This window comes from Anoplophora glabripennis, unplaced genomic scaffold, assembly GCF_000390285.2.
Source record: "Anoplophora glabripennis isolate ALB-LARVAE unplaced genomic scaffold, Agla_2.0 scaffold386, whole genome shotgun sequence".
Taxonomy (NCBI): domain Eukaryota; kingdom Metazoa; phylum Arthropoda; class Insecta; order Coleoptera; family Cerambycidae; genus Anoplophora; species Anoplophora glabripennis.
Genome location: NW_019416767.1, coordinates 207,518 through 221,592, shown reverse-complemented (window position 1 = coordinate 221,592; position 14,075 = coordinate 207,518). Strand labels below are relative to the sequence as shown.

Below are 14,075 nucleotides of genomic sequence, written 5' to 3'. Positions count from 1 at the left end.
GGAAAAAAATGATAGAAAAAATTTACCTATTCACCGTAAGAAACTGCACTCTTATCATAGTAAAGCATCGACATAAAGTAATAATAATTTTTATTAAACCTGGCATATGATATTCTAACACTAATAAGAAAATATCTTGGCAAAACTCTCTTATTCGTCGATTTTCCTCAGTGTATGCATAGCATTACGCTGTTGTCTTTAAACTGATGATTTTTTCAGTACTATCAACGATACCATTGGTCTTTGTGGTATTCCCAGAATAGGATGGCAAATAGACCCTTTCGGACACAGCAGAGAACAAGCTTCAATTTTTGCGCAGTTGGGATATGACGGAGTATTCTTTTCAAGACTGGATCATGCTGATAGAGAGAAAAGAAATTCGGAAGGCAATCTGAATTTTGCCTGGCAAGGAAGTGCAAATTTAGGTATTATTAATTATTTTCAATGTTATAAGTAGGACTGTCAAAGAGAGCCGCAATACAATGGCGTGCGAAGCGGGTCATGCCGCTTGGCACTACCACTACCTACTATGCCGCTACCAAGACATGCGTGAGTTGCTGCCTCAGTATGCTTTTCACGTTCACGTCACGTTAGTATACTGTTGCCTTTGTTATCGTGCGGATGTTGCAATTTAAGTTGTGCTTTTTAATAAATAATGCGTACGCCTATGTCCAGCAGCTCAGTTCTGACAGCCCTAGTTATAAGTTATAATTACACACAAAAAAGTGGTAGATCCGAAAGACACGACCATGGTATCTATACGATTTTTGGAGTCGCTGAATCCGAATCCGGTGTCGGTTTCACCAGATTAGCTCTGGATTCAGGTGAGTTCAAGGTCAAATGTAGAGAATCAATTGCCAATAAAGTAAACCAATATATCTATATGTTTTTGGGGTCATTGAATCCAAATCCGGAGTCCTTTGGGCCGATCAAGTCTGCTAAATACTCTCAAGTTCTAAATTCAATACACTCAAGTTAAGCCTTTATGCGTATTAAAATTTGAGTAACAAATAAGATTAAAGAAAACTTTCCTGACAGCAGCTTTCTGGAGTAGAAACACTTTAACTGAATATGTTGAATTTCCCCATAAGAGGATATGACTGTGTATAATACTAAAATAAACAGTTCGAATTACACCTCATGGCAGACATGAAGCTAGTTGGCCTAGAGCAAATATATTAGATGAAACTCTAGAACAAAGAGCAGCAATGTGGTGACTCCAAGTAAGGCTAGTGTCAAAGACAACACCGAGCAACTTGACTGGATCGGACTGAGTGGCCCATTTATCTGAACTGAAAAGCAGTTTCTGAGTTTTGGATTGATTTAATTTTAAATTGTTGGCAGAAAACCAGTTGTTAGCAATTCTGATGTCACTCACTCCGAAACCACCTCTAGTTAATAGAGTCGTGTCATCTACATATAAAGTACAAGAACTATTGTCTATAGAATTAATCGTTAATGTATAAGAGGAAAAGGACCGGACCCAAAACAGATCCTTGAGGAACTTTTGAATAGGCAAAATACTAGACTCAAAACCCTGATAAAGAAACTTATTGTTTCCTGTTATTAAGATACGAGGAAAATAGCTTCAATTCATTAGCTCTAATTCCATAAAACTCAAGTTGAATCAATATATTTGTACGAACGCAGTAGAAGGCCTTAGTGAGATCACACATAATTGCATTTGTGTGCACACCTTCATCAAGACCCTCAACAACGTCCTCAATTAAATTTAGAAGGGCTTTGACCGTTGATTTGTTCTTCCTAAAACAAAATTGACAATTTGAAAACAGAGAATACTTCTCACAGTAACTGACCAGTTTGTCTCTAATCAACATCTCGAAGATTTTACCCAAAATAGGTATAATTGAAATGGGTCGAAAATTAACAAGGCAGTTATCATCACCCTTTTTATGCACAGGTGTGATTTTTAATGGGTCAGGCCAATTTCCCTCCTCTAAACACTTATTGAATAGACATGTCAATGGGTCAATCAACGAGTCCAGAGATGCTTTAATCATGTATTCAACCCGTAGTAGTCTAAGGAGGAGGAGTGCCAATATAACTTCCCTTACATCAGATTTGAGAATACCTGATATAAAAAAGATTTCATAGTCTTCGACGTCCAAGTTAGTATTGTCAATTGTCAGACTGATACTCTCACAGACATCTGAAAAGAACAAATTAAAGTCATCTGGTGCAAGAGAAGTAGAAACATGATCACAACCAGGCTTAGTTTCATAATTAACTATTTTCCAGATTGACTTATTTTTGCAACTGGACCCTAATATTTCATTTGTATATGCAGCACGCTTCTCCTCCCTTAGAGCACGCCTATACTCAATGCGAATTTTTACGTAAACATCCCAATCACAGTCAAGTTTTGTAATATAATAATATTTGTAATATTAATAAGCCTAATTAAGTAACCTTTGAACCAATGTTAATGTTAATGCTTCATTTACATTAATTTACACAGTCAGAGCGTATCGAATGAGATTCTTGAGCAGAGTTTATAAAGATAAAAGTTTATTTGCCTTGATGAATTATATGAAATCATTATTATATCCCACCATGTTGGTATTAAGACTAATACTCGCTTTTAAGGTATTCTATTTTAATGGTAGGTAAATCTCGTTTTAACGACCAGCAGCAATCGGCTAACATGTTTATGTCCCACCTGCCTTGGTACCGACGCCGACGCATCGTTCCATATCCTTAATATCTTGATGAAATCTTTCTCCATTATCCTCAAACCCAATCAAATTCCTCACCTTGAATTTTAAAGTTATGGAACGTAAGGATTCTTTTTAGCAAAAATTTTGGTTCATATTTTTTTCTATAATTTTAATTAGAGGAATCAGTTTACATTAAGTGTAACTATCTAGGTATGTTGTTTCAAGACTGGTAACCTAAATATATAGTTTTACTATTTATGTATATTGATTTCGTATTTGAGTAGAACTGATTGTAAATATAGGCATTATTATTTTATAATTCCGAATCAATCAAGAAATGCTATTTCAATGATTTTCTTGAACTATAATAAGTACATTGTATTATTTGTATTTATAATTCTGCTTCATAAGACTCAATGGGGTAAAAATTCTTGAATTAGTAATAATTTCTTCTCCCGTACATTTGAATAAAAGTGGCATTACTGCAATTCTTTATTCTCCCATAACCATAGACCTTTATGATATTTTCTTCTACCTAAAACGGTCCAGGAAATAATCATTTGAAAATATTATAAATAATAAATAACATAATAAAAAAATGCATTTTTATATTCATCTACAGACTAGAATATATAAAACATTGATAGTGAGCCTACACAAACTAGCCATTAATCAATTATCGGATTTTAGATGACAGTGTAATATTTGGTGGGATCTTTCCATTTGATGGATATTCCGCTCCTCCGGGATTTTGCTGGGATTACAAGTGTAACGATGATCCAGTATATGCCGATACAGAAAGTCCAGAATACAATATAGACAAGCTTGTAAGTCAAGTACAGTGAAAAATCGTTTATAAATAGTCAACAAAAAGGTATGGTTAATGGATGGTATTAATCGTAAGAAATTACCGAATTGTGACTGATATTTTGAAACCTTTTTATTTGAATGAGTATTTCCGCCAAAGTGGAAATATTTTTTTGTAAAGTTTTAGATTACTAGAACTATATTTATTACACCTACTATAAGGCTATGGATTCAAAAGAAGTGGACACAGTAAAACGGCAAGGATAAGCACTGTCCTGTCTGCATAGGAAGTCTCTACTCGTATAATAATGTGTAATTAACAAAAAAACATTTCCAATAAAAAATCCGCGAAGCCTTGGTATTTGAAATAAATGTAAAATAAACTATTTCTACCATGTTGTTGCAACAATGGAATGATAAACAAATTTATTTGATACAATTGTCTTATATGAAATATATCCGGAAAAGGTATCTATAGTCAAAGGACATTGTTGTAATAAAGTTTTTCTTATAAAGTGACGATCGTATGGTGCACAAATGTTCTGATTTAAACGCCATTTCCTTTTCCTTTTGGGGTACTCCGAAAGCAAAGTAAAAAAAACGATCTTACAATTTTATGATCTAATTAAATGAATTTTATTATCTAATTTGTAATTCTATGATCGAATTAATTTGGAATTTTTTGACATAATTAGTGGAATTTATTATCTAATTAAGGAACTAATGTTATGATCTAATGGACTTAACGAAAAAAGTGTTGGAGATATACCGGGTAGGAAAGTACCGATGGTCTATCTGAAGTTACGTGAGAGCGATAAAGTAAGCCATAGAAATCCATGTGATAGACAAGGATGGGTATAGTGAAGGCGTCTAATAGTCACCGCCCATTTCGCCCTTCCACAAATAAGAAGTGGATCTTATTTGTGGAAGGGCGAAACGGGCGGTGACTATGAGACGCCTTCATTATAGCCATCCTTCTCTATCGCATGGATTTCTATGGCTTACTTTATCGCTCTTACGTAACTTCAGATATGTAGACCATCGGTACTTTCCTACCCGGTATAAGTATACCTACTCTGTTAAGATAATTTTTATTATTTAAAGTATTATTAAATTTAAGCGGAAAAACATACAGACAATCTAATTCCATGACAATCTTGAATATACAACAGTGTGGGCCATTAGTATGAGAAAGTAAAATAACTCCCTTGTTATTCATAATACAGAACAAAAGTTTATATAAAAGTTGTACGGAATCAAAAAACCTAGAGAACAAAATTAATTTGAAATACACAGGGCGATGAGTAAAAACGGGACACGCCAAATATAACATTTTTTAAATTGAACACCCTGCATATTTTTTAACATATGGATTTCTGAGAAAATTCTATATATGCCAATATAAATAGTGCGGGGTTGCCAACTTATGTAGAAAATTCTTCGAATTTTGGAAAAAACATAACCTCGAAGAAGTTATATTAACTTTCAACTACTAACACTTCGAGCAAAATTATTTGACAAAGTTATAGGCAAATATTAGGCAAAGACTCCTATATTAGCTAATATGGATATTTTATATAGGGCATTTTTTATGATCATTTTATGAAAGTTCAAACTTGATTTTCTAAAATTTTTCAAATGGAACACCCTGTATTTTATTATTCTATTTTATTCACATATCAGTTCACTTCAACTTTTACTAAGTATGTTCTACACCTAAAGTTGTTAGTTTTTAAGATATAGCAACATTTCTGGAAAAACTTAATTTTTATTATTTTCGGTCGCACCGAAATGGCTTTGGAAAAAACTGTCACATTGTGTCAACTTGGCAGTCCATAATTTATAATTTCATTTTGAGTAAATTTTATTAGTTAATTTTTATTTGTAGTATTCTATAAAATAATAAAAATTAAGTTTTTTCATAAATGTTTTATCTTAAAAACTAACAGTTTTAGATAGATGCTTAATAAAAGTTGTAGTGGACCGATATGTGAATAAAATAGAATAATAAAATACAGGGTGTTCCATTTGAAAAATTTTTAAATTTTTTACTAAAAATGATCGTATTATAAAAAATGCCCTGTATAAAATATCGATATTTGTCTAACATTTGCCTATAACTCTATCGAATATTTTTGTTCCAAGTGTTAGAAGTTGAAAGTTAATACAACTTCTTCGAAGTCATGTTTTTTCCAAAATTCGAGGAATTTTCTTACATAATAATATACAGGGTGTTCCATTTAAAAAATTTAATATTTGGCGTGTCCCGTTTTTACTCATCACCCTGCTTGTATCAAATTAATTTCGTTGTTTAGGATTCTGTATTATGAGTAACAAGGGAGTTATTTTTCTTTCTCACACTAATGGCCCACCCTGTATATTCACATTGTGCAATAAATAAGCCAAAATAATTCAGAAAAAAAAGACAAATTTGCTTCGAATTTCAAAAAAATTTATTGTGTCTTTTTAGGTAGAAAGGCTAAAAATATAAACTTTGTATAATGTCATGCGAATAGAGCTGTACATACATACAGTCCTCAAAATTTATAACAATATTTGGAAAACCTATTATAAACAACATTCTTTTTTAGGTTGCAAATTTTGTAAATATTACAAAAACTTATGCTCAGTATTATCCGTCAAATCATATTTTAATTGCAATGGGTGAAGATTTTTATTATGAAGCTGCCCATAAAAATTTTATTAATATGGACAGATTTATTAAGTAAGTACATTTTTCAAGCCTTTCCTTAGACTTTTCAACTCAGTCATAGTTATAATTAAATTATTGAATGCAAACAGGTTTTTTAAATACTATTTTGGTACCAGTTTAATTCTATAATTTATTTTTGTATCATTTTGGATAATGCATACGTTAATTTGATTCTTTTTGTTTCCTTGTTTTCATCGAAAATCTCGAAATCTGTAACAGATTTTTTTTCCGAAAATAGTAAAGGAGATACTATTTAAAAATGGTAGTAGATATAAAAAATTTTAATATTTTTTATTTTTACAATATTCATCAAATCTCACCTCTTATAAAGGAATAATTCGAGGAAGCGCCATTTTTAAACAGGTATCAATGTTTACTATTAGAGAGAAAAAAATACTTGTCGATAAATTAAAACATTTTCGAGTGCATTTCTATAATTTCATTGTCGCATATTTCGAACAAATTCTACAAAGTGAATGCTTCAGTGTGTTATTATTTAAAAAATGTAAAATTCACAAAAGCCGTTTTGTCAATAAAAATGGAAGTAACTAGTTTTGACATTACTTTAACTGGATAGATCTTTTTGACACGCTCTGTCTACCTTACAATAAATGTTCCAATTTTTTATTGAGTAGATTTAATGCTATATCAAATATGGATTTAATAAAATTTATTGCTTCTAGAGCATTCCAAGGGAATCCGGAGATACATGTGTTATATTCTACTCCGTCTTGCTACATTAAAGCAGTTAATGATGTGAAACCTGAACTAAAGCTTAAAACAGATGATTTCTTTCCTTACAGTGACAAGAAACATTCATTCTGGACGGGATATTTTACTTCTAGACCAAACTCTAAACGGTTTGAAAGAGTAGGACACAATATATTACAAGTAAGTATTAATCAATGCTATAAATTAATTAATTAATCGATTTGGAATTATAGAGCCACCGAAAAGCTAAGCTGAACCATGCTATGCTACGCTAAATTTGAAGTTGATTACAGTATCTATATTTCTGTTTATTTCTTTTTAGATACTTCTACATTTAAGTGATTGAATCTTTGTTTATATTTGTAACTTAACCCTAAAAACCCGCGTATTAGAAAACTTTATGAACTAGAGAAAATAAAGTTAAAAAAGTTATAAGTGGAACACTAAGTATGGTTTGATTTTTACCAAAGGTTATCCAAGTTATGTTGTACTTTTTTCAAAGTTCAGCTTCAGATTCTAGTGAGCATCCCAAGATTCACCTTCACGAGCCCATTTGTTCTGTTATATCCTTACATATTTTACATTAATCAAAACTTTCATTAATATACTGCAATATGGATATGATAGGAAATATTTTTTTAAACATCTCTTATTAACACTCGCATTTTTTACTCTACTTTACTACTATTATGTATTATTTGTTCTTAAAAGTATCCTATATCCATTATTTCTCCATTAATTTAGTTTTTCTATAAAACATTACTTTTCATTTAGAATCTGTAATTTATCGATACAGGGTGTCCCATATAAAACTTTCCACTTGAACATTTCATTTAATATGAAGTTTTGAAAATATTTCAAAAACACGTCGATTTTTAATTCGAGTTGGACATCGACCCTTCGTAGATCGAGGTATCAACTTTGAAATTTCAAATGGCACTACAGGGCGTGTGATACATCGTTTGAAAGCTCTTTCGATACTGACTTTGAATTCGTAAAAAAATAAAAAATCATTATGTGTTTTCAAGAAAAAAGCATTGAAATAAAATTTTTGGAATTTTGAATTTTTGCATTTAAAATTGTTTATAATAGATGCTCAAATTGTGCACCCAGTTGTTCTTGGCAAATATGGAGCCTGTCTACAAAACATCTCCTTACATTTGCAAAAACCTCTTGAGTAAAATTCCGACATTCGTTTACAATCCGTTGTCTTAAATCTTCAAGATTTTCGGGTTGACTTGCAAAAACCACTGATTTGAGATGTCCCCAGAGAAAAAAGTCGTTTGGCCTCATATCGGGAGACCAGCTGATGATTCTATCGTCGCTCAAAATGGGGTGGAGCTCCGTCTTGTTGGAACGTCACAATATTTTCATCCAGCTAATCATCATTCTCCAGAATGTCTGTGATCATGGGATCAACATGATCTTCCAACAAACGTAAATAGCTGGCGCCAGTCAAAATGCCATGTAAAAAAATGAACCAATGGAACGACGACTTAAGGATCCCTGCAGTACCCTCTAACGATCGCACGGATTGGTGTGGATTCATTGTCAGTTCTCCCAAAATTCCTACTTCCATTAATTCGTTAGATGGATTGGTTTTCTTAAGATTTGCTATGGACCCAGTTTCTCGAAATTTCTTAATAATCTGGCTTACGTACGTATGACTTGTTTGGTGATCAGGATATAACTCATTGAAAATTCGAGCAGTTTCTCTAGCACATTCATTTTGTTTTTCATTAAGAAAAATATTATTATTTCAAGTTTTTCAGCTAACTAATAAACCATAATGAAAAATTGATTGAAATTTTAAAAGTTACACTTTGATTATAAACCGAATATGAGATTTGATACAACTGAAAATAGTTTCAACAATAACACATTTGATAAAGTATTATCAAACAAAAACATAAAATGGAATGGAATGCAATGGAATTCATAAAAAATTATGATAAGCACTTCAACCTTCTTTACGTTTCGTTTGTTATTGTTTTTATCATCTGAAGTAGAAACCTTTTTGCAGTTTAATAATTAATGTTTTGATGTTGAAAATCTTTTCAGTGGTTAACACATGCTATAAATTAAAATGAAACAATTTTAAATGTAAAAATACACAAAATTCCAAAAATTTAAATTCAAGTTTTTTTTCTAAAACGACTAATGATTTTTTTATTTTTTTACGGATTCAAAGTCAGTATCAAAAGAGCTTTCAAACGATGTATCACACGTCCTGTAGTGCCATTTGAAATTTCAAAGTTAATACCTTGATCCACGAAGGGGTGGCAACTACAAAATAAATAATAATGTAAGTCGATGTCCCTCTCAAATTAAAAATCGACGTGTTTTTGAAATTTTTTCAAAACTTCTATTAAACGAAATGTTCAGGTTGAAAGTTTTATATGGAACACCCTGTATATTCACATCTGAATCTATTCTACATTTGAAACTACAGGCTGTTACCAATTCGCTTCTCACTACAGGGATCTCGGAAACGGTAAGAGGTACGAAGTAGCTTAAATGGGGCAAAGTTGCGTAATCAGGGGACCAACATTATGCCTCTAAAAAATCAAGGCTAACATAATTAGTTTTCGAAATATTTGAAAATAACCGAAATTTTGAAAATCCGTTTTTGTTTAATTTCAGCCTTATTTGACGTGATACTGAAAAAATAACAACACTTTCTCATGGCCACTATTTGCCTTCTATCGAATGGCATAATCAATTTTTATATGTAACGTTTCGTCTCTCCGGGACCATCATCAACTTCATTTTTTAAATACGACTCTAGAAATTTTATTACATTTTTCGCAAGCCTTCATGACCCCCAATACTGTACTGCCTCAGCCCGAATCAGATTCAGACGTTTTGTCTCGAAAAATTAATCTTCAGTGTATTCGTTCCAAATTTATTTAAATTTTTTATTTAGATTTCTTTGTTTATTGAATTATCGTACGTTGTAAGTGTCGTTAGACGCTGTGAAATCCATCTAGTTATTTAAACTATTACCACCACGCATTAAAATAAAACATTATTAGGGTTTTATTCCCGTGTCCAAAGTTATTTCTAGGCTTCTCGAGTGCTCAAAATTCAATCAAATTTCGATCTATTTTTTTCAGGATATTCATACAAATACATCTGACATGCTCTTTCACAGTTGCAGTTACTGATTAACAAATTCCGATAATATTACATTGATCTTCATTTTAACCTTTGCCAAAACGAAAATGTTTACATTTACAACATTTACTGAAATTTTTTAAATAATACTATTCATATGTATTTTAAGAATTAATTTGTCATAATAAAATTAAAATTGTAATGTTTTAATTTTGACGCAACAACTTATTGAGTTATGTATGACCAAGTGGTGGTAATAGTTAACAATAATAAATATTTTATTGTAACGCGTAGTGGTAATAGTTTAAGTAACTAGATGGATTTCACAGGGTCTAACGATACTTACAATGTACGATAATTCAATAATCAAAGAAATCTAAATCTGGTTAGGGCTGAGGCAGTACAGTATTGGGGGTCATGAAGAATTGCAAAAAATGTAATAAAATTTCCAGGGTCGTATTTAAAAAATTGAAGTTGAAGATGGTCCTAGAGAGACGAAACGTTACATATAAAAATTGATTATGCCATTCGATAGAAGGCAAAAAGTGGCCACGAGAAAGTGTTGTTCTTTTTTCAATATCACCTCAAACAAGGGTGAAATGAAACGGATTTTCAAAATTTCGGTTTTTTCAAATATTTCGAAAACTAATCATGTTAGCCTTGATATTTTAGAGGCATAATGTTAACCTGATTACGCAACTTTGCCGCCATTTAAGCTACTTCGTAGCTCTTAGCGTTTCCGAGATCCCTGTAGTGAGAAGCGAATTTGTAACAGCCTGTATAAAATATTTGCACTTCTGCTATTGAACAAGTATGTTACTTAATCCTAGTAACAGTAAAATGTTACATTTCTCGGAAAAACTGCCTTATTTTGAAAATAATTAAAGAATAATTAAAAAAATATGATTCTAAATTTAAAATTATCTTATGACTTCTTCGTACTTAATATACAGGGTGAGTCAAAATTCACTCCCCAGCGGCCGGATATATATTCTAAAATAAAAAATAAAACAAAAATATAGAATATTAAAATCTCGAAAGCGGAGCCATTTTCGAATAATTATTAATTTTAGTTCAATAAATGCGCAAATTTCGACAGATTAATCAAGTTGGCCGGACAAAAACAAGGAGTTTTCAATGACCACAACCTTCATTATTGGCATTATGAGAATCCTCATGAAAAACGTCAGCGGAATCAGCAAAGACATTGGTCTGTAAATGTTTGGATAGGTATTTTCGGGAAAAGGATCATAGGTCCATATTTTTTGCCAAGAATACTGAATGGTGAAAATTACAGTAATTTTTGCGAGAACATTTTGCCAGATTTGATAGAAGATATTCCTCTACAACAACGTGCAACTATGTGGTTTCAGCATGAAGGTGCGCCCGCACATGCCACATTACAAGTACGACATATTTTGAACCTAATAAATGGATTGGACTGGGTGGACTAACACCATGGCCACCCCGGTCCCCTGACTTGATTCCGATATACTTTTGGTTATGGGGATACATAAAAGAAAAGGTTTATTTTACTGTGCCTGTTGGCAGGATTCATGAAGCAGTAGCGGAAATAAATGAAGGAGTTTTTACCACAGATTGTAGAAGTGTATTTACGAAAATGATAATGGTTTTGAAGGTTAGCCAAAGCCAGAAGGATCTTCGTTTTTGCTATTTCTTATTTTGTATGGATTTAAATGGTGGATTTTAATGGTGTTAATATTAAACAAAAAAATTATAAATTTGAATTTTTCTTTACAAATTTTTCCGAAAACGGCTCCGCTTTCGAGATTTTAGTATTCTACATTTTTGTCTTATTTTTTATTTTAGAATATATATCCGGCCGCTGGGGAGTGAATTTTGACTCACCCTGTATTTTTTAATATACTTGAAACTATAGAAATTAGAAATAATTCAAAGAAACTACTTCCATTCATGCTCCTGTATGCGATAAACATACAAAAAGTAATTCAGGGCTAAAAATACCTAATTTTACAAAAAAAAAAATGTATTTTGCAATTGACTTCTAAACCATCTTTTTTCTACCTTTCCCTTCCATTTCTCTTTCAAGGGATAAAATAAAAGGTAATCCGCCTGAAATAGTTTAAGCAAATTGTGTTTTTTATTAAGGTCCGTATCGTATTTTCCTGAAAATATCCCAAGAAACAAACGAATTTTTTTGGTTAAACTCTGACACTAAAGGCCACTGTATGTGTTTGTAATATAAATTTCGGTTCGCCCGAAAATAGGACAGACTAAACCTTCCTGACGGAAAGTTCATATGCGGATAACAATTTGCGCGTTTTTTATAACTTTTTATTTTTTTACCAACATACAGTGTATCTCAATAAGAACCCACATAATGCTTAAAAATATTTTCGAATAATTGGTGTGAATTATATTTAGGAGGCTTCTATATGTACTTGTTGGACTGATTACGGTGATCTAATTTGTAAACTATGGCACCCGTGACATTTTTTTAATGCGATTTTTCGAAATATCACTTTAGAGAACTTTTTATTAAAAATTTGACTACATGGTATTAACATAGTTAACATTTATTAAAACCTCTTTAAATTAAGTTTCCAAAAAATCCCGCAAATTATCAACTAAATTATCGTTAACTGTATGGCAGACTGCACGTAAAAATAAATATTTTTTTCCACTTACGATTAGAGATAAAATGAGGAAGTAAAATCTGAGATTTTCTAAATTAAACCAGAACTAACTAAATTTTAACCGTGAATTTTTATTTAAATTCAGTAAAATATTTCTTGAACATACCAAAAAAAATTAAAAAAAAAACTAATATAAAATAATACTTTGCTCAGCAAATATCATAATATGATATGTGTGCTCTTTGAAAATAATTTATTTGTCGTTATTCATGCGACTAATCAAACAGTTCATAATTTGCACAATAACGGTTCGTTGGCTATATGTTTGGTATCGAAGAACATTATTTTACTTCATTTAATAAAATTTTTTGAATTTGTTGGAATTAGCTTAATACCTTAAAAAAAAGTAAAAACTTTATTTCATTTCATAAACTTCGCTGCTAATAAGCCTCCTTAATAATTAGTTCAGTCACGTAAAGAACGTAAATTTCAGTTTTTTTTTCAATTGTTATCAGACCGATGACAATTTTTATACTAATAAATTTTTGAAAAGTTAAATTTTGTATTTTAAACATTGCTAACAAATGAAACAAATTTGCAGAACTGACTATTAATATACAGGAGTTTTCGCATGAGCAGGGGTACCTACGTCGGGCAACCCAAAATATGGTGATTTAACGCAACTTACATTTATACTAAGCTGCACCCCTGAGAAGTTATAGGCCTTGAAAGTGGGGTTTCAAATTTCGAAAAAAATCAGTATCTCAGTTATACTTGAACTTAGAAATACCAAATTTGGTACACGGTGTGACTGTACCAAGAGCATTAATCGAAAGTAAGTAGATTTCAATTGAAGCATTTTAAAGGGTTGATAAGGGATGATGCACCATTAAAATGTCACAGAATTTTTGAACCATTGTTAACCATTGGCGGACTTTATTTTTTGGGGAATAAAATTCTAAAACTTTTCTTGCGCTTGTTAATTTTCAAAAAACTTTGTCGTTTTCAACAAAAACACGAGTAACTAATAATACGTATTGTAGCTGTGTTATTTAACATCATCGAAAATTCAAAAGTTGGCTATGAATTAAAACGTCAATCTTGACGATCAGGAAAAAAGTTGGAATAAGAATAATTTAATAGAAAAGCAAGCGACTTAAACAACATAAATAACATACAATTTGCCCTGATAAGTTATAGAAATGATGTTCAAAATGATCACCGTTTTCTCTCAGGCATAAATTTATTCTTCGTGGAAAATTGTCTAGAAGTCTACTCTATTTAATAACTGCAGATTATTTCTAATGAATTTATCCGTAATGCGATTCCACAATTCTGCTCGAGATGCAACTGGCGAGGAATACACAAATTCTTTTAACGTTCCCCAAAGAAAGAAGTCACATTTGTTGAGGTCTGGTGATCGTGGAGTCC

The 14,075-nt window shown here is 31.5% G+C and overlaps 1 protein-coding gene across 1 annotated transcript in view; it reads left to right on the top strand.

Annotated features, from left to right (window-relative positions):
- The window catches only part of LOC108910286 (lysosomal alpha-mannosidase), a 77,221-nt gene that overhangs the window by 20,895 nt on the left and 42,251 nt on the right, over positions 1-14,075 (top strand). The window contains exons 4-7 of the mRNA XM_018714849.2: positions 220-425; positions 3,369-3,505; positions 6,077-6,210; positions 6,882-7,089. Of these exons, the coding sequence (XP_018570365.1) occupies positions 220-425; positions 3,369-3,505; positions 6,077-6,210; positions 6,882-7,089 (685 nt within the window). The remainder of the gene's footprint in view (positions 1-219; positions 426-3,368; positions 3,506-6,076; positions 6,211-6,881; positions 7,090-14,075) is intronic.